A 26,253-nucleotide genomic window follows, 5' to 3' on the forward strand; every position below is an offset into this window, starting at 1 on the left:
TGAGGGATGCCTGCTAATTGGGATGAAGTACACCCGTGAACATTGTGTCGACAGGAGTGAACTCGATTGAGGTATGTCCACAGTGAATGATTGCTTAAAAAGACATTGAGACTCTTACATTTTCAATGAAAGGCCGTAGTGAACCCGACTGAGGGAGGGTAACACTGAGAGAAGGATCGAAGCCCGGCTGAGGGGATCCAAAGGCAAAGAGTGATTGCCCAACGTGAAGATTTATAGAAGGAACTTTTTGTTTTTGTTGTTTATGGCAGGTCATCTGAGGCAAGAGACTTTGTGTGAAAGAGACTTGGCCACAGAAGGCCCTGATGTTTTGGAAACAAACTGTGAGCTTGTGCTGGAGAAACCCAGGAGTGTGCCTTATCCCGTGCTAAAACGTGGGCAAGGGAGACCCCAGCTGTACCATCCTGACTTATCATTTTGAGAACATTTCTTTCTTTTCTTGTGACCATTATCTCACACTATGTTGTAGCACAGCAGTAAGGATTGGCAATAGGTTTTTTAGTATAGGCCCTTTTGATTTGACTAAGACACCACTAGGACAGCATTATTATTTGATGGTCGTAGCTTGCTTCCATCTTAGATTTAGGTTTAGATTAGGCATTTATCTCACCCATTATACAGTTCAATAAACCCCTTTGAACTGTGATCACTTGCGTCTGTCTCTACTGTTGCTACCATGAGTTCCTTACAGATGTGACGTACGTGAATGATCTGTTGATCAAATGTGTAATGAAAAATATTACCGAAAAGCAACAGAGTTTGATCACGCTAAATGGACATAAATCTTTAGGACATGTAAGGAGAATATGGAAGAAAATATACCTTTTACCTGATCTATAGTAACGTATACAAAATTAAATAATGGAAAAGTTGTGTTTGTTATTCCATTGGGCAAAGTTATGCAGTCATGTTAAGAATCACAGTCTCCCAGTTTCTTAGCGATTGCTCTTATGTGTATTTTGTAATGTTAACGCCAGAGAATCGCACCATTTTGTAGATGCAGGCAGGAGACTTCTGCATGCCTTTGGGATTGCAAAAATGATGCAGAATTCGAACAAGTTATTTTCGGGCATTTTGAGCACTATCAATTTCATTTTCGAAATATGCATGCTTTGAATTAGCAATAGCAAGTTTTTTAAAATGTTTTTATTGTTTTAAACAACACATCAAACATAACCAACATCTAGGACATTTACGTTGATACACATCTTGTGTTACATTCACATTTTATGCTTTATAGTCCTCCTCCCTCCCTCCCCCTTAACTTGAGCCCCTAATTCGATGCCTTAATATTATTATTATTATTATTGCTTAGGGTTTATCATCATTACTGTTTTCGGGTATGTCATCTTCACTGGATTCAGCCTCGGGAAGTCCCGATATCATGGCTATCATTTGCCTCCATGCCACCAAGGGGCCCTGTTTCCCCCTCCCCTACTGAAAGCTTCATACCATGCCATCGTCTCCACCTCCGCACACTTTAGGAGGTCGTTCCACCACACCTCTAGCCTCGGTCTATGGGCTGCTTTCCAGCTAGGCGTTGTTTGATCTCCTCCAAGAATCTACCTACCTCCGGGCACGCCCAGAACATGTGAATCATCCCGGCATCCACCTCCCCACACTTGGGGCATTTCTGTGTCCCTGAATTTCCAAACCTGGCGATTTTGCTTGGGGAGCATGTATGGAATATTCGTGAAGTGTAACAGTCTGGGTAGAACCACCATCTTGAGCAAGGCCCCCCTACCCACCATGGCCAGGGGGAGTTTCGCCCAAAACCCCATGCTATTCTTGATGCCCTCCACAGCCTTCTCTATGTTATTATTTTTTTAAAAATATGTTTATTTTGAACAGGCAGGTTATAACAATATATAGCTTAAGCATTCGCGACATGAGGCATAAAACAACTCAATTTGACTCCCTTCCCGCTCCTCCCCGAGGTCTTAAATTCCTTCTTCCCGTCCCCGCTGGGGATCCCCATCTTGTACAGTTCTCCTGGCTAATTGGGCTTGAATGTCAGGGCCGGGAAGTTTTGGTCAAAGTCTAAGACCGGACCGCAAATATTATGAAAGCGGTGTAGAAGGCCTGCCCCGGCAGCTGTCACCTTTTCAGCGATCAAGATGTCCCAGATTTTCACCCACCAGAAGGGCATGAGAGGACCTTCTGCCGTTTTCCAGGTGCGGGCTGTCACGTTCCTGCCCGCCAGCAAGCATTGGGATAACAGTTTGGCTTTAGGTCCAGACCTTGGGTAGATTCCAGGAATCGGCGCTGCAAGGAGGATGGGCTCGGGGTCTAGGGGCAGCCGCACCTGAGTGATGTCTGCAATCGTCGCTAGGCATCGTTTCCAAAAGGCTTGAGTCTTGGGGCAGGACCACCACATATGGAAGGAGCCTATTTGGCCGCATTGTCTCCAGCATTGTGGGTCGAGTGTGGGATTCATGTGATGGAGTCTTAGGGGAGGGTAATACCAACGCAGGAGGATCTTGTAGGCGCATTCTCTATTTGTGATGCAAGATGAGGAGGTGTGGGCCTGGGACCAGATATTAACCCTATGTTGGTCCTCAATAGGATGGCCCAAGTTCGCTTCCCATTAGGCCATATACCTGGTCTTGGAAATTCGAAAATCAGTTTGGAGGCGTTTGTAAAGAGTAGAGATTCTCCCTCGGGGCGGGAGCTCGTTAAGAGTCAGTTCAATAGCTGTGGGGTGGCGGGTAGCTGCCTGGCGGGTCTGTGGATGAGTGCACCAGTGGCGCAGCTGGATGTACGTGAATCTATCCTGTTCTTGAATCTTAAAGAGTTCTTTACAGCGCTCAAAGGTACAGGGTTGGCCCCCTTCGAAGAGTTGCCCTAGGGTCTCCAAGCCTCCTGCAATCCCGGGCCTAAAGTTCCGGGTAGACCGTCCAGGTGAGAAGGTCGGGTTCATAAACACGGGGAGAGGGGGCTGAGTCCCGCCGGGATCCTCTTTTGTTTCAACGCTTTGTCCCAGACCGAGATGGTATGTTTGGTGGTCGCCAGAAGTTCCCGCCACTGTCGCCGTTCTGGAGGAGGGATATGTGGGAGAAAGCATAGTGGGAGCGGTAGCTGCGCCTGTTCAAGCTCCACCCATCTGGGGTGGTTAGTAAATATCTGCCAGGCCAGTTGAGCCGCCAACTGGTATTTCTGTAGGTCTGGGACCCCGAGGCCACCGAGCTTTGCATTGCCCAGCATCGTGGACTTAGGGATTCTGGCTTTTTCCGCCCTCCAGATAAATTGCAGCATTTTCTTCTGTAAGTTTTGCAAGGGCTGGTGCCGGAATCGGTACCGGAAGTGAGGAACAAGCGTAAAGGAATCTCAGTAACAGTTCATTTTACAGGCTGTGATACGGCCCATTAGCAAGATCTCTTGTGCCACCCAGCGCTTTAAGTCTGCCTCTAGGTCCGTGAACAGTGGAGGGAAGTTAGCCCGATAGACCTCGCTTGGGTTAGCTGGATCTGGACTCCCAGGTAGCTGATTCCCCTGATCGTCCACTGTACTGGGCACAGTGGGAATCGGGGCCTCTCGGTCTTCCGGGTACAGGCCCACCCCCGTGGCCGCTGACTTCTGGAAGTTGATGGCAAAACCCGTGACCTTTCCATAGCTCGCTATCTCAGCCAGGGCCTGGGGGAGCGAGCAGCGGGCTCCGTTACAGTCAGAAGGACATCGACTGCATAGAGGGCCACCTAAAGGTGCGCTGTGCCCGATTGGAAGCCTTTGATTGCTGTGTTCAGACTGATCCGTTGGGCGATCGGCTCCATAATTAATGCGAAGAGGAGCGGTGACAGTGGACATCCTTGTCTGGTCCCGCAGGCTAGGCTGATAGGGGAGGAAAGGGTGCAATTGACTCTGAGAAGGGTTTTGGGCACATTATAGTAAGCCATTGTCATATTGCAGAATTCTGGGCCAAATCCAAAGGCCTCGAGGGTGAGCCTCATAAAAGTCCAGTCTACTTTGTCGAACGCCTTGATTGCGTCCAGGGCCAGAAGCACCAACTCCCGGGAGTCTCGGGAGGCAAGTTCCACCAGGTCCAAGGCCCTACGGATATTGTCGGCCGTGGAGCGGTGTTTGAGGAAGCCACTCTTATCAGCGCCGACTATCTCCGGCAGAAACTGGGACAGTCGAGTTGCTAGAATTTTAGAGTATATGTTAGCATCTATATTGAGCAGGGCGATGGGTCTATATGATGCCGGGTTCTTCGGATCGCTCCCAGGTTTAGGCAGCAAAACAGTAATTGACGCTTGCATGGATGGGGTTATAGTGCCCGTGACCCTGAACAAATTAAACAGCTTTACCAGAGGCGCTAATAATTGAAGTTTGAAGATTTTATAAAACCTAGTTGTATATCCATCCGGGCCCGGGGCCCGGGATTTGAGGGCTTTTATCGCCTCGTCCACTTCCTCGTCAGTGGTCGGCGCCTCCAGAGCATCATACGCCACTCTTTTTAGTCGGGAAAGCGCTGCTTTACGTAGGTATTCCCTCTGTTCTTTCATGTCCCGTACCGGGGCGGTCATCACCTGGGTCAGGTGGGCCGTCACGAGCCGTAGTTTGTCTTGGTCAGCATATTGGATTTTGCCGTGTTGATCCCGTAGGCCCACAATCGTGTTATTCCTCTTCGTCTTGGCAAGTTTGGCCACCAGTAATTTGTTTACTTTGTTGTTCTTAGCATAGTAAAACTGTTTGGCTTTTGCCATTTGGTGGCCAGTATGTTCAGCATAGTGGGCCTCGATCTTTTTTTGCGCTATCCGGATAGCTCGCTGAGTTTTGGGGGTCCAGCCCTTCTCGTTATGGGTCCTTTCTGCTTCTTGGAGTTCTTCCTCTAGGCTCTGGCGAGTTTGTCATTTATGCCTGGAATAGGCCACTCCCTGCGCAATCAGTTCCCCCCACACCACTGCCTTCATTGCGTCCCAGTTGTTGGCGGAGGAGGTGTCTTCGCTAGGGTTCTCCTTAAAGAGTGTTGATCGTGGTCACGATCGCGTCCCTGAGTGGCATCTCGTTAAGAATCTGGTCACATAGTGTCCATCTGCGCTGTTGGGGATTAGGTGGTCCCAGCACTCGTGTTTCCAGGGTTACCGGGGCGTGGTCAGACAAGATTCTGGAGCCAATTGTCACATTGTTGGTGAACGTGAAGATTTGCGGGGATACTAGGAGAAGGTCTATCCTGGAGAACGTTCTGTGAACATAAGAATAGAAGGAAAAATCTTTTTCGGACGCGTGGAGTACCCTCCATGAATCCACTAACCCCAGAGTTCTGAATAATTGCAGGAGAGCCAAGGCGGTCGCGAGGTCCCCGGCAGAGGGCGGGTGCGACTTGTCTTTCATGGGGTCTGGGACCCCATTGAAATCACCACCAATCACTATCTGGCCCTCCAGGAAGGGTGAGAGAGTCGTACTTAGCGATTCATAGAAAAGCGCCTGGCCTGAGTTTGGCGCGTATACTGAGATTACGGAGTATAATTGTCCCAGCAGCAAACATTTCACTTCCATAAACCGCCCCTCCGGGCAGCCTAGAGTCCAGAATTTGAGGGTTCAGCCCCTTCCCGAATAGAATTGCTGTGCCCCCCCCCCCCTCTTGGAGTTCCCAGATGCAAAAAGTTGTTTCGGAAAGTTTCGGGAGCGTAGGCGGCCTTGGTCTGCCGGCAGTAGGTGGGTCTCCTGTAGCATAGCTACTGCCGCATTGTCATTCTGAAGTGTCTGTAGGATGGACTTGCGTTTAGCAGGTGAATTCAGACCCTTAACATTCAGGGAGACAAATCTCAGAATCTGATATTCCGGGACCAGCTCCGGTGTCGCTGACAAGTTCTGAAGAAGGGGGGAAGATGTAGAAGGATCAGCCATCATGTCGCGGAGTGCGTGGCCATTCATTAACCTGCCATTGGGGTTTTTGCTCGGACCGCCAACGGGAGGTCCGAGATTTAACTGGGGGTTGCGGACCTTTTATGGGTCTACCCCTGGCCAACGGGGCCATATTACAGTATGTAGCCAACATGGCCAAAGTTACAAACAGTCTAAATGGATCGTTCCAAGGACTCATAGGTGGATTGTGCCTTGGAACAGGGCATGAGCCGTGGAATGATGCCCGCTGCAGTAGGGATGAAGCTCATCTGTGCAGTAGGGATGAAGCTCATCTGTGTTCCTGTGGGTGCTGATCGGCTGGCGGCTCCATCGTGGGACCATGCCTGGCTATTTCCACTTCCGGAATCTCGGGACTCTCGACCAGGAATTTTGTGTGGGTTTAGGAGAGGCCACAGGGTCCGAGTCAGCCGTCGCCTCTGGAGGCCTGGAGGCGTCTGGTTGCAAGATGTTTTCAGCATCTTCCAGGTGGCTAATTTTCCTTAGTGAGCCCTTGTAGGAGAAATGCAAGGCTGTGGGAAAGAGCCATCTGTAACAGATTTTCTGAGCTTGAAGAAGAGTGGTTAACGGGTGGAGGGCTCACCTCTTCTGGAGAGTAAGAGGAGATAGATCTTGACAAATCTGGAGGGAGACCCCCTGGAATGTGATCTCATCTTTGGAGCGGCTTATTGCCGAGATGGCTTCTTTCGTGGTAAAAAAGTGCACCCTGGTGATGACATCGGGTGGGCCGTCTGATTCCACTCCACGACTGGGGCTCAGCCTGTGGTTGCGGTCTAGGAGAAGCTGTGAGTCTTCAAGGTCGGGGAGGAGAGTCTGAAAGAAGAGGCCCGCGTATTCAGCCAACCCCTTGTCTGGGATCGAGGCAGGAACCCCCCAAATCCGGAGGTTGTTGCGCCGGGCCCTATTTTCCAGGTCCTCCTGCTTGTATTCTAGGATGTCGCATTTGTCTTGCAGAAGTTTAATGGAGCGCTGGACCTCGGTAAGGGCGGAGGTATGGTCTTGGGTGCGATCCTCAACCTCACCCAACCTCTGTCCCACCTCCAAGACCCTTTTGTCCGTACTCTCTAGCTTGGTAGTAAGTTCTGTCATACAAGACCGGAATTCTGATTTGATATCGGCTATAAATTCACGGATATCTTCTTTGGTCGCTAAGGGTCCCTTGTTGTCTAGAGATTCCCGTGAACCTGAGGGGCAAGGGTCCTGTTTCTTCGCTTTGTCAGAGGACAGTAACATCGTTGCTATATCCAAGGTCTTGGTGGATATCTGTAGCCTGGACATTGTTTTGCTTGTTGGTGGCAGGATAGTGGCCGCAAGGAGCACTTCAACAGTGAAGGCGAACTGCTGCAGGAGCCGCCCAAGTACCCCCAGAGCCCCGCAAGAGGCTAAGGTGTGCTACCCCTGCGGGTTATATGCTTATTCCACGGGGAGCAGGGTCGTGGGCCGGGGCGCCCCAGGAAAAGTTCAGGGAGAGGAGCATGCGGGCCAGGCCTACCTTCAACTCGTGTCTGGGTCCCTCTGGGATGGCGCAGAATTTCCAGGCAGGCGCTGATTGTGCATTCAGAGAGGCGACAAGGCGCAATGAATGTCCTCCAGGGGCCCCTATGGAAGGCCTCCGCCGCCAACCGCTGCATGGGGGGTGGGTCTCCTGCCCTCACTCCAAACGTGGCCTTCCGGCACCTCCCCGGCGCCCCCCCCAGGAGCCGTGTCACCTCCGGGGGCTATTTGTGTATGTCCATAGGCTGGTGGAATGGCCCCGCTGGGAGAACAGAGGAGCCACCAGCGTGGCCCGCAGCGACCCTCGTCTGCCAAGTGGGGGTGGGGTGTAGCTGCAGAGTGGTGTGGGCCGGGGCGCCCCAGGAGGAATTGAGGGGGGAGGGAACACAAAGCGGGGGCCAGACAAGGCTGCCAGAGCACCCCCGATTATGGCACCGGCGATGGCTCCAGCCCCTCATGTGGCCGCAGGAGCAATGCGGAGGGAGCCACCCAGCACGTAGTTGCCGCCGAGAGCTTCACGGCCGGCAGGCCTCACTCTCCCCCACCCACAAGGGACCACCAACGTAGCTCCAAGGCGGCCTTCTCCCAGGCCGGTGCCTCCGCCTCACAGGCAGTCCGCATCAGCCGGAGATCCCCGCCAGGCTTTAGTACGGCCGCCTTCGCCGTCTCACCTCCTCCGGGTCAGGTTGTGTGTAGCTGGTTCTTCCTGGGTCTGGGCAGCCCCCCGCAGGCAGAGGGACTCGGTCCGCGCCTCCCACCTGGATGTTCGTCCTCTCCGGCGTGCAAATTATCGGGTGGTTCACTTCTGTTTCCCAGCTGCATACGCGCTCATACACGCGCCCGCCATCTTGTATTCCCTGTGTAGCGGGGGCACCGGGACTCGGACAGTGCTCCCGCATCAGCTGTTCATCCTCGAGCTGCGTGTGCCCCATCGGTCCCGATCCTCATAGCTGGGGTCGGTGGGTCATTTGGGCCACAGGAGCTGCATATATTTAGCCATAGCAGCGGGCTATCCACGGGCGGCTTTTAGAGGAGCGACCGCATCACGCCGGCTCCAAGCAACACCCCCTCAAGCCGCACCCCCCTCTGTTATTTTTATATTCATCTGCGGCCTTATGGTATATTTCGATCCCCAGGTATCTAAATGTCTTGGACTGCCAGGGTATTTGCAAGATGGGTAAGTCTCTCGGAGGGGACCCTCTATATCTCCCCAGAGGAAACATGCTGGATTTTTTAGGATTTACTGCTATGCCGGAGAGGTTTGCGTAATGTTTCATCACTTCTAGGACATACTGCAAATTTTCTTCTGGGTAGCGTAAGTATAGCAACATATCATCAGCGTATATAATGATATCAAATGCGGTCCCCCCTTTGTATGGATGCCTATCTCCTCATATTGTTGTCTAAGGCAGACTGCTAATGGTTCAAGTGCCAGTATATATAGCATGGGGGACCAGGGGCAGCCCTGCCTTGTGCCTCTGCTAAGGTGCCATTTGTCAGAGATAATCGCGCCCGTTTTGACCCTGGCTACTGGGGAGCTGTATACCATCTTCACCCACCTCAGATACCCAGGGCCTATCCCATATTCTTTTAGGGCCACCATCATCCAACGCAACCTCACGGAGTCGAAGGCTTTCATTGCACCCAGCGAAACTATTGCCATCTCGCCGAGCTCACCCTCTGTCGGTTCTATTATATGGTGGAGTCTCCTATGGTTATCGGTGATGTTCCTTCCAGGGACGTATCCGGTTTGATCGGGGTGTATGAGTTTATTGATTACCCTTTTCAGCCTATTCGCCAGCACTGCCGTGAGGATTTTGCTGTCCTGATTTAACATTGATAGGGGTCTGTATGACCTGCAGTCTGTGCTTGGTTTACCGGGTTTCAGAAGCAGGACAATCATTGCTTCTCTCAGGGATTCCGGCAGCCTACCCCTTTCGAACGCTTCGTTTAGCATGGTCAGCAGGGGGGTGGAGTACTTCCTGCCAGCAATAGGAAGTTTATACAATATACTGGCCTTTTTTTAAGGCCGAAATCAATGTATGTCTAGGGTTTTTCTCCATTTTCTTTTAAGTGCTTTAATATTAATTTTAATGGCTTAAGTGAGCATTGTACTATTTATTCTGTTTGGTTCCTTTTTTCATTGATTTCTGAAATTGCAGTGGTTTCCTGTTAATTATCGTATTAAATTTAGAGTGATAAATTCTGGCTGTGTCTTCCAAAGGTGAAATTTGATAGCTTCAATACTATATTGTAAAGAAGAAGCTGTGTTATCTCTAGTTAGGTACCAAGGATTTCTACACAGAATTTATTTTGTATAGTTTCTAATGGGTGGGTTGGAGGACATTATATCAAAGTAAGTTAAGATATGATCACACCATTGCTGTGGAAACAATGTGACTCTCTTTAGCTCAATACGTCTATGCATAACCCAACATGAGACCCTTTTTGTGGGATGGGCTATGACCAATTTGGTCAAATTCCAATGCTTCCAACACGGACCGAAATTGGGAAGCTTTTGTGTCTGTGGGGGTCTTTACATCTCACATTAAGATCCCCCATGATTATTGTCCTTCAAAGCGAACCATTGAAATAGTTCTAGTAATTTGGAGGTAAAATCAGATTGTAAGGCAGGTAGACGATATATAATTAAGGAGCAAAGTGGATTTTGTTAAATGCATTCTGATACATAGTTGTCTTGTATATTCTGGCATGATGTTGTCTGTAAGTATAGAGTTATAAATGGTAGGTCAAACCACCTGCCCTACATATCTCAGTGAAGAAAAAAAGAGGGGGCCAGACACGTGATGCCATCAGTGATGCCATCTTTGATGTCATGGGTGTTAGTCTTAGCACTGCACAGTGGTGGTGCGGGTTATGGTTGCTTAGCTTACCATAACTGGTGAATTTCTGGGGTTTTTCAGTTTTACTTGTGACCATAGTATGGATAGGTTGTTAGTGCAAAGTAACTGTAACGTCGCTATAATAAATGTTTTTGCACTGAATTTGATAGGTTTTTAGTAGGGCACTGTAACCAGAACCTTCCTTTAGCGTAGTTTTTTCAGTAAAGGGCAAAGGATTTTAGTAGCACAACTTAACCATAATGTCCCTTAAACAATGTTTTGTGTTAGTGAATTTCATAGGTTTTTAGTAGGATCACTATAACCGGAACGTTGCTTTAGCATAGTGTTTTCTGTAAGGGCGATAGATTTTTGGTACCGCAACTGAACCATAAAGTCCCGTTAACAAAGTTTTGTTACGGATTCCTTGGCTGCCCTCATGACAGACTTGTTGAAAGCCCAAATTCCCCAGTGTTTGTATGCATTTGTGCCACCCCTTCCCTTTCCTAATAGTGTCGGTGTATCTTAGAAATTAAAGTTGTACATGTTAAGTGTTGGTGAGTGTGTGAGTGTTTTTTCTTTTTGTGTTAACATTGCATGGTGAGTCGGTGCCGCACATTACTGTCCGAGATGACTGCAGGTAAGCAATATGGAGGCTTCCTAGGGAGACTGTGGGCCTCATTATAACCTAGGCGCTGCCGTAATGAATGGTGCCGGTACGGGATTGGCACCCTTCATTACGGGATGCCCTATTGCGAGGTTCCCTTGCGGGACCCGGAACATACGTCTGGTAAAACTAACGGGCCTGTTATTAGTTCCATCCCCATTGCCATTGAGCCCTATGGGGGCTCAAATGTGAATGGGGAATGGTTCTGTGCATGAGGAATTACCGGGTCCTCCAAGGTTGGAATGACCCGGTAATTCCTCATTCACAGACCCGGTAGTGGAGCCCAGTATGGAGGCAGCCATGACGCTAATAGCACCATGGCTGCCTCCATACTCGTAATGAGGCCCTGTATGTGCAATCACAATGCAGGTATCCGTAGGACTCCAGTACTGGGCGCCTGGCCGCATCTTCTAATGCACTTTTAATTAGTTGTGGGAGCGCACGTCTGTCAGTTGCACAGCTATGCACATGCGTAGGGCATCCTCTGTGTGCTGGTAACACCGCCCCTGTCGCCAGCCCTATAGATTCATACGATAGGCTACCGCACTTCAAGTAGTCCTGGTGACTATGTGGGTTGCTGTGCAAACGTCCCAATTTGTGGCTGCAGCACGCTGGCTGTATGAGGCCCACTGAAAAACAAGGAACAGCAACCTCCAGTGTACGGTGGGAGTGTTAAATATCGCATTAATTTGAATAATGTTCTTCTTGCCTTTCCATGACTCGTGAAACAGAAACACCGTCTCTGCACTGAGCACTGTGACGGAAAGTGTCAGGGTTTGCCTGCGGGTCGTAGAGTTGGAGAAAACATTTAACTGCAGGTGTGACAGTTTACAGTGAGTCTGCAAAATGGCAAAGCTGGTGCAGCTTGGTCACTCACATACTAGTGCATTTAAAGAGAAGTAAGCAATCTGCAGATTCTTCGGAGCGCAAAGAATATCAATGGTGGTTATAAAAGTACTGTAGCTGCATGGGTCTCGCTGAATAATTATCTTCCTGCTCCACGTAATGAAGCTGCGTTTCTCGTTGTTGTAAGCATTCTTGTATTTCAGAATTTATTTATCTCCGTGAATGCTGGTCCTAAGGCTGATATCGTACCATGAAGTGTCTGTACTGCATTTGACGAGAACTGAAATCGAAGCACAAGGGACCAGTGGGCAGGGTACTGCCCTTCCAACAATGCAGTAGGGTAATTTCATGTACAATATTCTCCACATCTGCTGCGGCCAACACCAGGGACACTCCTGTAGGGCAGAGGATCTTTAAAACATCCTTGCAGGCCATATCCTGCGCTACAGACCCTTAATTGGCAAAGGGCATTGTATTGTGCATGTACTACGACACACTACTCTACAGAGGGAAACTACTTGGAAGCGCTTGGGAAGGGTCGGCCCGGGAGCATGACAATGACTGCCGCCCATTTCCCTCTCTCTGCACTTCCCCTTTGTTATCCCTCTAGGTGCTGCCCCTTCCGTACGGGCCCTTGCCTTCCGTTCCTTGTGTTACAAGACCAAAATAAATGGAAATCATCTGGAAAAGGAAAGAAGTTAAACAAAGAAAGCTCCTTTCAGAGTTGAACAATGGAATTGCAAATGAACGGATGCAGGGCGCAGTGCACCGTAGACGATCTGCAGAATGTGCGCTAAATAAAGGGAGCCGTGGCAGTGTGGAAAGGTCTGTAGTGGAATCTGGTAGAAAGGGCTCGCGTTAAAAAGAGGTTTTTTTACGTGTTGCAGTGCGTTTTGAAGAGTTTAAGTGCGCAACACCTACTACAAAAATTCTTCATGTACTTCCAAGAAGGGCAGCAAGGCATTTTGGATAGAGGATGCAGAAATCGGAGTGGCCGGAATAGTAAGATTAACGCTATTTGTACTGTGAAACGTAATATTCCCATTTTTGAAGTACGACATTGGCACATGACCCGCGCTTTCTCCATTTCCAGACCAAATAAAAAATAACGCAGCCACATCTGTGTCTGTGTAATGCAATAAAGAATTATGCAGGAGATCGGAAACAGAGCATGACCTGGGCAAGTGCCTCCTTCATCGCAAACGGCACTGAACCTCGTGTAACATGTTGTGAAATTTTCTCTCCACAATGAAGAACAATAATGTCAGCATGATCGCGCGTCACCTTTGTCTCACAAAGACAAACCAAAATCAGTCACTTCATTGTAGGTACTCCATACCAGTACAAAGCGATGTGATGGAATCCAAAATAAGCAGCCACTGCACAGTGTTTTCCATTCACTTTCACTCAATGTATTCAGAACTCCCCCAAAAACCGTACGGTGTGGCTCGTCAAACACACAGCCATAACCGCACCTTCTGCATTTCTGTCGACAAATACACTGTGTACCACCGTCGGTGCGTACAAACCACACCCAGAAACCGTATTGAGCAATCCCGTAGCCTCCACAGGCCCATTTCTATGGCCGCCATCTGCAAAAGGGTTGTATGTGACATGTGCAACCCCGCAAATATTGCGATGTCCGCAGACTTTTCATGCTGTGTGTGCGCAGGACTGGGGAAATAAATTTCAACCAGGGTAGGGGACTTCGTTTGTAGTGGTGGCACTGATAATAGCCTTTTTCTTTAAAGGTGCTTCCATAGAAACACCTTTTTTCTGTTTTTTATAAGTATGTTTGTGTTTTGTACTTCAGCTCACATTCTTACAATAGGGTCTTCAGTGCAGCTTGTAGATGTAGATTGTGAAACAAAATGTCATTGCCACTGGTCGACAAATATATGCCATTTGCAGTAAAAAACGTGTATATATCGAGAACCAATGTTGTCGTTCTCACAGGAGAACATCCCAGCAGCACTCAAGTCACACATGCTTCTGTTGATAAGACCCCATCCGACCTCTGGCTGGCGACAACAATCATTGGAATAGTCCCATACTATTCTTGCTGGTATACAGGAGAAAAGCACCTTGTCAGTGGGAAAAATGCTCTTCACTCCTTTCATCAAATTCAGTTGACGGTACACATGGGAACAAGCCATGGAACCCAAATGCAATGCTTCATAGTGCAGGACCACACCATGTACAGTAGCGAAAGTGGCCACTCGTCGACATTCTGCAAGCACAACGGCGAAACTGCACACATTGCCACAGCACCACAAAGTCTCAACACCCTCCAAATCGAAATTGCCATAAAAGCCTTTTTCGACGGCATACTGAAACAGATCTTCCACAAAGGCATCACTGACTATCAAGACAGTGCGTCTCTCCATCTTTGCCTGCCACCCTCACTACACAGAGTAATGAAAAAAAATAATGCCAGCCTTTACTGTGACGCCCACCTTGAGCACCTGATTGGACAATCCCCCCAGTCCCATTTCCATTGGCCAGCATGGTGAGAAGCACAGAATGTGGCACGTGTGCTTCCCCAAGCACCGCGAGGGCCGCGCCCCAGTAAAGCAGGAAGCGTCCTTCCACTATTTTATTGTCCATCACTACCTCATTGGGTACTGTTAAATAGTCGCACACGCATCCACCAATGGCATCCAAGACAACACTTCATATGTACCATTGCACATTAAGCCTCCAAGTGGCATGTCATTAAAAAGCATGGCCAGTAAAAAGTTCAGTAAAAGAATGCAAGATTTCTGCATCAACATTCATCCACATAGCCACAAAGTGGAGGTAGGAAAACTTCTGCTGTATGTTTACAACTCCGTTGTAAGTGCCTGTGCGGACGGTATCTGCCAGTGAGCATCCATTACGTTCTTAAAAAGGTTACTGGTTTTTTTCTTCCATCCACTACCGCCAAGTGGCACTTCAATTATATAGGCTTGCAACGTTTCCATTTTACCCAAATCATCCATTGTAATATCGAAACAGGAACTCTCTCTTCTTTCCTTCCGGCAATACTACGAATTTGTTTCCCCACTAACGCATCTCCTACATACATCGTATAAATATGCCACCAAAGCCGGCACTGAATGTATGTTACCAATCTAAAGCAACATCCGAAAAGCTCACTGTCTCCACAGCTGTGGCTCTCTCTAGGGTAGACTATTGCAACAGCCTCGTTCTAAATATGCCTGCTTCTACTCTGTAACTCATCTAGAAGAAGACTGCACGCTTTGTGCTTGACCTCAAACCCAGGGATCATATATCTCTGGGACTGAAATGTCTGCATTGGCTCCCAGTAGCTGCGAAGAATAAGGTCAAAACCCTCTGCATTATGCACAAGGCCTCGTGTGCCCTGGGGCCTCAATACCTGTAACTCTCACTTTCTAAATATCTCAGTGTTCAAGCTCTTCCCTCATCCGTCTCCAACTCCCTCAGTGTCACTCGCTTCAGCAAGCAACCAGTTGGGAAGGGGAAGGGTTGGGGGGGGTAAAAGTGTGAAACAGGTTAGGGGATTGGGTCTTTATTGGTCTCTCAGAAAAAGGTTTTTTTTTTTACATGCTTAAAAAGAACCTTTATTGTTTTTCCTCTTTTGTTTGCCTCCTTACATTGTTACAGATTGTCTTCAACACTTTTTGCACAGTGTAAAACAAAACAGCATTGCCAATGTTGGTAAAAAAAATGCCATTTTCATGGGACCAGCGCAAATTCTGCTCATTAATGATGTCATAGTCGGTGGAGAACATCCCAGCAGTGGACATAAATTGACACATGCTTATGTTAATGAAACACCTTCTGACCTCTGGCTGGGGACAAAATACACCAGCATGGTCCCATGCTCCTCTTGGTGGTATGCTTGAGAAAACCACCTTGACAGTGGGAAAAATCTGCATCACTTCTTCCATCAACTTCTTTAGGCGAGGGAGCAAACGTCCACACAATATGTACCCCAAATGTAGAGCTCCATAATGCAGTATGACAACATCAACAGTACCGACAAAGGCCACACATCTGCAAAGGTCAACCATACCACCGAAACTGCCCTCATAGACAGTGCCCCAGAAAGCCTCCTCTCCTTCCAGCGCAAAATTAGCAGCCATGCCTCTTTGCGCAGAGTACCTGTACAGATCTTGCACAAAGGTATCACCCACTATTAGGACTCTGCGTCTCTCCATGGCTGCCTGCCACCCTCTCTACACAGACTGATGGGGAAAAATAGTACCAGCCCTTCTTGTGAGGCACAGCCTTGACACCTGATTGGCTAATTCTCACAGTTCCATTTCCACCATGCTTAAAAGGGCAGGATGTGGCGCGTTCGCCTTCCCAGCTACAGTGAGGGCCGCGCCCCAGTAAAGCAGGGACAGTCCTTCTTCCCTTTCCACTTCAGCCATGCATACAAAGCGCTAGGCCCTCACCACAGAGAACACACCATAGTACACCCTACGTTTAAATGCTCATGTCATGTACAATACACTCCACATCTGTAATTGAGCCTGCCAGCTTTCAACCAGGCCACAAAATTGCATGCATGGCTGCATAACGTTGCATTGGGTGTGCTGAACGGTATGTAGGAGGTTGTGTACATTGGCCATATTTTAAATGTGTGCTGCTGAGCACTTCCTTTCATGCTGCAATATCTGGTGACATGTGGCTCCCTATTGTGCAACAGGTGAAGTGCCTATTGTACACCATATGCTAATGTACGCATAGCAGCTCACTTATGCTGTTCCACCAAGTCTACAATGTCCTCCACAACCATTGTGTAAAAGTCACCAACTTCAAATACATACAGAGTTACAACTGCATGGCTGCATTATGTTGTGGTGGCTGTGATGAAGGCCTAGGCTGTTGGGTGCCTGGCATATGTCCTACGGCATTTGGCCATGCACCCAACAGTCTTGCCCACACCCACCACAACATAACAGAGCTGTGCAGGCGAATATGTAACCAGGTTCCAGAATTCACAAAGGCAACATAGGCACCAGCACTTCTACCCAAACGCCGCCCCGTAATACAGCGATGCATGCAAACATGTTCCAGTTACCATAATCCACAAATGTACCACACTGTTTGGCACCCCTGCCCACTTCCATTCACAAGCATTGTATTACTGCCAACCAAACAACAAAATCTTGACAGCATTGGTCCTACTCCCAACACTCTAGTAAGTGCATAGAACCAATAGTGCATGACAACACTTACTAATCTGCATAATGCAGACTACCCAAGAACCAGTTCAACCATACCCTCTTCTATATGGACACTATTCCAACACTTCACCCAGTGGACACGCTGCAGCACTGCTCACTGCAGCATCTCCACCCATGCAGCAACAACTGTAAGAAGTAACTGTATACAAGCAATAGCGCAGAGTGCAGTACAACACTTACTACTCTGCTCAATGCAACTACCCAAGCACATATTGCATCCACTTCACGCGTGCCCTCTTCTATATGGACAGTATTCCAACACTGCACCCACTGGACATGCTACAGCACTGCTGATTGCAGCATCTACAGCCATGCACCAACAACTGTAAGATGTTCTAACAATCACCACACCAATGGGATCAACAATGTATGCAATGTAGCCAAACCACACACACAAAGCAAGAATGTCAAACCTACTTGAAATTGTCAGTTCAAGGGCTCCAGCCATGAATCCAACGCAACATTTAAAGGTTCTTATAAAGGGCAAACCCTAGCAAACGCAAATAGTCACATGTGACTCCCTAATGTGCAAAACGTGCAATGACATACACCATATGCTAATGTACGCATAGCAGCTCACTTCTGGTGTTCTAACAAGTCTACAATGTCCTCCACAACCATTGTGTAAAGGTCCCCGCCTTCGAAGACGTGCAGAGTTACAACTGCATTGCTGCATTATGTTGTGGTGGGTGTGGGCAAGGCCAAGACTGTTGGGTGCATGGCCTATGGCCTTTGGCAATGCACCCAACTGTCTAGGCCTTGCCCACACCCACCACAACATAACAGAGCCATGCAGGCGAACATGTAGCCATGTGCCAGAATTCACAAAGGCAACATAGGCACCAGCACATCTACCCAACCGCCGCACCATAAAGCAGGGATGCAAGCACACATGTTCCACTTACCATAATGCACAAACATACCACATTATTTGGGACCGCTACCCACTTCCATTCACAAAGCATTGTATTAATGCCAACCAAACAACACAATCTTCACAACATTGGTCCTGCTCCCAATACTCTAGTACGTGCATAAAAGCAATACTGCATAGTGCACAGCAACACTTATTAATCTGCGCAATGCAGATTATCCAAGCACATATAAGAACCAGTTGAACCGTAACCTCTTCTATATGTATTTGTATTTGTATTTATTAGGTTTATATAGCGCTTTGGACACTATTCCAAACTGGACACAGTGGACACACTGCAGGACTGTTCACAGCAGAATCTCCACCCATACACCGACAACTGTGGGATGTTCTAACTATTGCCACACCCATGCAACCAACAATGTGTGCAATGCAGCCAAACCACACACAAGACAACAATGTGACACCTACTTGCAACCAGTGGACATAACTTTTCAACCAGTGGCCATACTTTTCTGTGCAAGGGTTACGGACTTACTACACACAACACACCATAGTACACGCTATGCTTAAATGTTCATGTCATGTGGAATGCACTCCCCTTCTCCAATTCAGCCTGCCACCACTCGCCACAGAAAGAGATCGCTGCTGGAGCTGGCATGCCATAACAAAGGCTGCCTGCAATTACCACACAAGGTTGTTGCCTGTTGAGGTAACAGCAAATTGCCGTAGTATGTACGGATAGCGCTGGCACACCACCGTCTTCTTATAGTGAGATATATCAGATGAAGGACTTCTCACTCCCCCACCCTTTCCATCCCTTCTTCCCTCCACCAGATGCTGTAAACTATGTTTTGCAGGCACTTCCACCGCCGAATTGTCCTCTGATACAACATGCCGGCGTTATCAAATACCTATGACGCACATCACGTCACCGCACACTGCAGTGCAATCAAATTTTTTACCGTGCAGCGAACAGGGAAATGGGACACCGGAGCAGAGCCAGATATGACTAATTTTAGTGGCCACACTGTTACGTACAAGAGCCCCAGCCATGCACACAATGCCTTAGGGGCTTGCCACACACAACACTATCATCCGATACAGCATGGCAGCGTTTCCCAAAAACATTGACGCACAGCACGCTTCCCTCCAGCCAACCACCGCCGCGTCCAATGTTCGCCGACATCACAGCGCACTGCAAGCCAATAAGCTTTCTGTCCGCGGAGCGGAGCCGGATATCACTAATTTTTTGAGACATACATTTCAGTTCTTTGCAACAAAAGTACTGGTCGGATTTCCACCAAACACACAAAAGCACGTTTTCTGAACCAAGCCCCCGCTCCTGCCGCAAATTTGGTGAAAATCCGTCCAGCCGTTCGCCCTGTAGCCGTGTACAAGGTTTTTCCCCATTCAGTCTATGGAGAAAAAAAAATAATGAAGGACCCCCCCCCCTATAACTTATAACTGCAAAGTTCGGTGAGGATTCCTCCAGGGGGGAGCGAAGTTATAAGCTGCCGAAAAAAGTGGTCTTCCTATGGGTTTAGCAACTTAACCATAACTACACGGCTGCCACCGCAGGCAGTGTAACATATATATGTAGCCTCCTATCCACGTCCCCTTATGTGGAAACTTATTTGTCTCTACATAGCTTGTGAATACAACAGGAAAGCTGCAAAATAAACCAGTTTCTTACCTGTAAGTATAGTTGTGTAGCTGATATGTTTTAGATTCAAATGAAACCCTCCCCGTCTCTCGGGGTAAAGCTTTACATGATATCATATGTCTTTCTCTCACAGTTAAAAATAAGTATAACAAAATAACTAGGGCCTAGCTGTGATGGTTACGGCTTTGTGTGACTTTGGGTCTATATCCTACAGAGGTCTGATTGCAGATAAGCCAATGGTTTCAGCCCTTCATTTTAATATTATATTTTTAACTAAAACAGGAGACAATTGTGAACCCAAACGCTTCATGGCAGGCAACATGCAGATCTATACAAGATATCAATCAGAAATATGATTGCTATAGGTTGGCAACGTTTTTCTCACGGTTGTGATGGTGTTAGGCCTGGCACGGCCCTCTTTTCTCTTATCTGACAGTCACGGCCTAACCCGCTGCCTTATTTGTAAAATTATCCAAAAACGTTTTTGTGACCATGTTATTGGTGTTCTATGTTAAGGCCTTGTGTCTTGACTCATTGTCTTCTACTGGAAAGTATTGGATGCCCTCTTTTTAAAGGTTTAGCACTGTAAACCTTTGTGCTGTGCCCCAGTACTTTTAATATTGGTTGGGTGTTTTTTTCAGCACATGCTGTCCGTTTCCTTCCAGGCCTTGGAAAAACAGATGAAAAGAGCAAGGTTGGTCATCACCGAAAGCCAGAAGGCAGTTGCTTGAGAACAGAGATACGGCGGAGGCCTTTGGGACTGAGTGCCCGGAGAGAAGTTGTGGTCTATACTGCAGGTAATGTCGCAGCATTGGCCTTACTCTCAAATATGTAGTTCATGCCCCCCTATGAATACTGCAAAAGTGGGAGTTAGTAAGTTGTCACTTAACTTTACCATCCTACGTTTAACTCCTCCCCCAGTGGCCTTTTACATTACCAAGATGCAATGAAGCAAAAAAACACATGCTATCTTACATTTCAGAGTGTATTTTGTAACTGGGGTGCTTCATTGTCTTTTTGTGTGAGTGGTTTTTGTCCTTCGTAGATACTGGAGTGTGATGTGGCATTAGTCATTGTTTTCTGTGAGATTCTTCTGAATGCCCAGTTGAGACAAATGTTCCTGTACTAGAGCTGTTTGTTCCCGTGGATCTCTAGTGTGATCAAACGCTGTAGTCCCTTTACTCTGTCTGGGGTGTCCTTTTCGTACTAGTGCCTGCACAGTTGGTGTGTGTTCCCAGTTGGTGACTATGTGCAATAATTGGTGACTATGTGCAATAAGCAATGTAGTTGTTTCCTCACTGATGTTAGAGTGATCTTGGCCATTAGTCAGTCTTTTAGACTATCTTCACCAGTTAAAACAGCCCAAACGTCCCCTTTCTATTTACATTGGGGTCTAAAATACATTCTTACGTGATTAGAAGTCATACAAGAAGGGATATACTCTTTAAAGTAAATAGATAACTCGTTTTAGTTCTTTGTGTCTTCTGTGGTATGAAAATACCCTGATTTAAATATTAGATATAAGAAGCTTGGCGCTGTGCAATTTTTAGATTTCATAATAATTTGTCAGGAGGGATTTTCAGAGCTACCACTAGTGTGGGGGCTCTGAGAAACCACTCTTGTGGATGAAAAAGGGGCTTACCAAATTATCTCTCCATAGCATAAGCATTATGGAGTCTTTAGGTCGACATCCATTGGATGGACCGGGTAAGAGGGCAGACATTTTTTGCTTATGTACTTTAAGATCGACCTTACTTCATTTCAGATCGACAGGGGACAAGTAATGTAAAGTGATAAATGGGAAGGTGAAAGAAGGTGCTTTGAAGGTGTATAGGGGGGAGGTTTGGACCCCACACCTCCCCATAAAAAAGGCTTTCATTTAAAAATAGGTAGGTTGAGCTAATTGCATTTTTACCTGACTATCTATTGGATGTCAAGCAAATGACCTACAACCATATTGGCTGGGGCAGTAAGGCAGACCGGTGGGGTCAGGGCTTTAGTTTGGAGGCACAGTTAACAGCACATTTATATATCAAAGTAAAAGAGATCCACACTGATGTATAAAGATTATCTATTAGGCCTGAAACACATGTGGGCAACAATTAATAGGACTATGCAAAATTATATCTACACATTTATGTGTGCAATAGATCGCTCCATAGCCTTCTATACAACACTGTACACTTAAACACAGTTATATGCTATCATATAAAGCAGTGGGTGAGAGAGAACGTGGTTACACAGATATAAAACAGTCTTTAAAATAATTATATAGCAGTTACCATAACTTCAGCTGTTCTTCCCGCAAAGGGCAAGTAAGTTCCAGTGTTCTTGGATTTCAGTCCACAGGTCGTGAACCTGCAGAGGGGTTAGATAGTCATAAAAGTCCCCCTGCATAAGACGTGGCCAAACCTAACTGGTAAGTTATTTTAAAAGGTTATTGCATAATTTTGGAAAAAGATTTCTGTCCATAGTTATTAATCTACAAAGGGGCTAGGCAGTCACAAATGTCCCACTGCAGAGGACTTAGCCAAAGCCCACCGATCAGTTATTTTAAAAGGTAAAAAAACATTTTGGGGAAAAATAGGTTCCAGAAAAGAGAGGGGGTGAGGGCACCACTCCCAATTCCTTTACAGACAGGTCCTTGGGAAGGGATCCTAGGCCAGAACGCAGACGCCCACAGCAAGGTAAGCATATTGATGAGGCGTGGACTTTGCGCCCATGCCATTTCTATGGGAGGAGGGGTGCACAAAATGTGGTAGATACATTCTGACCCTCAACTCTGATTCTAAATATTTACCACCCTCATGTCACGGTTTTATTACATGGCACACTATAGCTTGGGACTCCTTCCCCGACAATGAATGTGGCGTACAATAAAATGCATTTTACTTTTAATATACTACGGATTCTTTTTGAGTAGGCCTCCAACCCGTCTCAGACCCAACCTCCACAAACACCCAATGTCACAATGGACTAGGAACCAGGCCGGTGTGTATCAATAATATATTTATTAATTTAGTATTTCATGAAAAAGGAAAGTCAAACTATTTCATAACAGCCACCGATGTTGTGGCAACACAAATGCAATGCTCCCCACAGAACAATTAGTTTAAGATATCCTATTACAGTTCACACAGGTCTTTAATGGCAAAACAGAAAAAAAAAATGTCCACCAAGTGATAGCACCAACGGTTTAGCACTCACCCCAAACATCAATTAGACTTGATTCCTTTGAATGGAAGGCAGTGACAAGGAGTAGGAATAGAGAGAAAAATCGGATTTGGGGTAAAGCCCACCACCCGAAGATTGGAAGTTGGCAAAGAAAGGGAAAACCCGTTTTTGGAGCAAAATGGCACAATGGGATTTTGATTCTTACTCACAACTGCTAGGGGACAGAATAGAAGGAAATTCGTATTGCTTACACTTAGGACATAGGGAAACATGAGAGAATACTAATCTGCACACCAAGGCAAAAATAGAAATGAAGTGGGAAAGTCGGTTTTGAGAAAAAGCAAATGCAAAGGGTAAATACGGTGGAAAATGGAAATGTGTTTATACTGGGGCTTACAATGACAGGCAGCTCAGGGAAGAGGTTTAGCTTACAATTGGAAAATCGGTTTTCAGTGACCATGACAGAGGCACATAACAGGTAGACTTCTAGGCAAAAGGGATTGCTCACAATAATAAAACTAGTTGGGGTTTAAACGGACAGATGCAAATAGGGATTTGTTTGGTAATATAGACAATACATGGACAAATTCGGTTTTCAGGAGACTAGTCCTTTTGAGGCACTACTTTAATTACTATAACAATTAAATTCAAACACCATAACAATTAAATTCAAACAGCAGGTACAAGATGGTTGATTTTCGAATTTCAACAATCTTGTACTGTGAATTTCAATGGGGGAATTAATTGATTTATTTAAAAATATACTAAGGTTTTACACAGGTACTGAGAGGTTTTTCAAAGGAGATATGCTAACATACACAAGCAAATAAGGGATTCTTCGAAGGGATTGTGTCCTCCGACGTATTCCTTATCTATGATATTTGTATCTCCAGCTTGCTGGCCTCGGAAAATGTTTTCCCAGTAGAGGGCGCTGTGCATCGACGTCCATCGAGTAGGTGCTCCTCGACGGCCACTGTAGCGACGCCGACGTCATCATGCCTATAAATGGCCACGCGCAGCGTCCGATGCTCAGTTCCGTTTTTCCGCGCTTCGTGTGCCGCGGAATACCGTTGCTCAGTTCATCAGTCGATATTTATTCATATTTCCTCGAGAAAACCGACTCGTACTCGATGGCTTCCTCCTCCGACCCGACGACTCCTCGGTCCGGTTTCAAAAAATGCTGAGACTGTGGGAAGAAAATGTTGTTGACGGATCCTCACAGGATCTGTTTGTGGTGTCTGGGAATCGAACACCAGTGTTCGGAGTGTGAGGAATGCCTATCCATGACGGCGAAAGCCTTGAAGGAGCGTAAGGGGAAGCTCGAGAGAGGTAAGTCAATTTTAACTTCCGCGGTAGAGTCGAGCCATTCGTCTCTTCACCGTCGAAAGCATTCTCGGTCTAGGTCTCGAAGTGGCTCCCACCACTCGTCGAGGTCTAGACACTCGAAAAAAAGACAAAGAAGATCCCCTTTATCGTCGTCTTCTAGTTCCCCTGAAAGAGTAAATTGCCCCAATAAACACAGCTCTCAAGCTGAGTGGGAGGAATTCAGAAAAAAGATGCTAAGTGTCTTCGAGAAAGCGGCCTCGTCCCCCTCGAAGTCAGCTGAGGGTGATAGCCCGGGTGAAAAGCCCAAAAAATCTAAACGCCGCGAGTCGAAGCACCCGGCGAAAGAGTCGACCCGAAAGCGCCATGAGCCATCGGGAAGTAAAGCATCTTCGACGCCATCGTCGAAAGCCCCTTCGAAGCATAGATCGGCGCCATCGACGCCGTTATCGAAGGGTTCTTCGACGCATCCGTCGATCGAGTCGATGCCGACATCGACGCCGATAAAAGAAAAACCTACGACTATTCCACAGCCAACGGTTACACCGAGAGCCTCCGACACGACGTCGAGAACGTCGTCGACATCCTCGAGCAGGATTCCAATCTTCTTGAGTTCTTCGAGGCCTCTTCCAGTTTTCTCGACGCCTTTGTCGGCACCTTCGAGGATTTTTACATCGGCGTCGACGACATCAACCATTTCAAGGCCACTGATGATGGCTCCCTCTGCCTTAGAGATGGGTTTTATACCATTTCACAGACCAGAGCATCCCCCCCTTAACTTCAATTTTCGAAGAAAGGGAAGATTCTGATCAAGAAAGGCCTTTTGGGCTGCAGAGGACCACATTACCTGAACCGGAGACTCTTGCCTCTGAGGAAAGAAGGTTGAAAGACCTTCAGGATGCATTACAGGAAGCAAGTGGCCTAGACACTTCCCCAGAAGTGGAATTTGTCAAACCAGACCCAGGGGAACATGCTGATACCCCTTATAGAACCCTAATGTCAAGAATTATGGAGTTCATGGGTTGGTCTGCGCCTTCACCTGTTTTTCAACAGAATGACCTCACAGATATTCTGGATAAAGGTCCACAGGAGGATCCTGTGGTTCCCTTTCATTCTGCTTTACAAAGAAAGATTTTGACTAACTGGGAAACTCCTGAAGTTGTCCCTGCGGTTAACAAGAAGTTGTCAGCGAAATATAGGGTATCTGCTGCTGACTCTGAATACCTATCTAAGCACCCTACTCCAGAGAGTCTTGTGGTCCAGGCTGCAACTTCATCAGGCAGTACTTCTGCGTACCCTACTGCTCCTCAGGATAGGGATGATAAAAAATATGATGCCATGGCTAAGAAAGTCTTCTCAGCCTGTAGCATGGCTTTAAAATCTATTAATGCAACTTGTGCGCTCGCTAGGTTCAGCCACACCCTTTGGGAGTGTGCTTCATCGGCGGCTGACTGCATACCGGAAGGAGAAGAAAGGGATGCATTTTTAAATGTCATCAGAGATGGTAAAGATGCAATGTGTGAGTCCCTTCAAACTGGCATTGATTCTGCTGACAGTATCAGCAGGGCCATGGCGGCAAGTACCACAATCCGCAGGCATGCGTGGTTGAGAAAGTCCGGCTTTGCTTCTGACGTACAGGCCAGAAGCCTATTAAATATGCCCTTTGACTGTTCTTCCCTATTTGGTAAAAAGGCGGATGACTTTTTGGAAAAACTACAAACATCTAAAGCAGCAGCTAAGTCACTAGGAGCTGCAATCCGACAAACTCATTTTCGTCCCTCAGGATCCTCTTGGAGAGGAAGGTCCTTTTGCTATTATTCCTCATATGGAAGAGGCAGAGGACGGCCGACTCAAAGAGGCCAAGGAAAATTTACCCGTGGTGGACGAGGTAAAGGAAAGAAAGCCGCATCAGCAGGAGCAGGAGCCGCTTTACCTTCGGCAACTGCATCAGCCACTCCCAAACCACTCTGAGGTCTCCCATCACAAGAGACCTGTAGGGGGCAGTTTAACTCACCATCTGACGGAATGGCAGGCTATTACGTCAGATGCTTGGGCATTGGAGACAGTTGCCCAAGGTTACTGCCTCCCTTTTCTACGCATCCCTCAGAGACATCCACCGGGGAACAGCCCACTGAAAGTGCCGGATGCGCTCCTCTTGCAGGAAGTTGTAGACCTGCTAGAGAAAGGTGCCATAGAACCGGTACCTGTAGCGGAGAGGAACAAGGGGTGGTACTCCCCCTACTTTCTCATACCAAAGAAAGACGGAGGAC

General features: G+C 47.4%; 1 protein-coding gene across 2 annotated transcripts in view; it reads left to right on the top strand.

The window, feature by feature from the left end:
- The window catches only part of ZNF512B (zinc finger protein 512B), a 1,156,964-nt gene that overhangs the window by 793,907 nt on the left and 336,804 nt on the right, over nt 1–26,253 (top strand). For both annotated transcript variants that reach the window (XM_069650846.1, XM_069650847.1), the window contains exon 8: nt 20,152–20,283. In XM_069650846.1, coding sequence (XP_069506947.1) covers nt 20,152–20,283 — 132 coding nt within the window. The remainder of the gene's footprint in view (nt 1–20,151; nt 20,284–26,253) is intronic.

This window comes from Ambystoma mexicanum, chromosome 3p (assembly GCF_040938575.1).
Source record: "Ambystoma mexicanum isolate Mex_15411 chromosome 3p, UKY_AmexF1_1, whole genome shotgun sequence".
Taxonomy (NCBI): Eukaryota; Metazoa; Chordata; class Amphibia; order Caudata; family Ambystomatidae; genus Ambystoma; species Ambystoma mexicanum.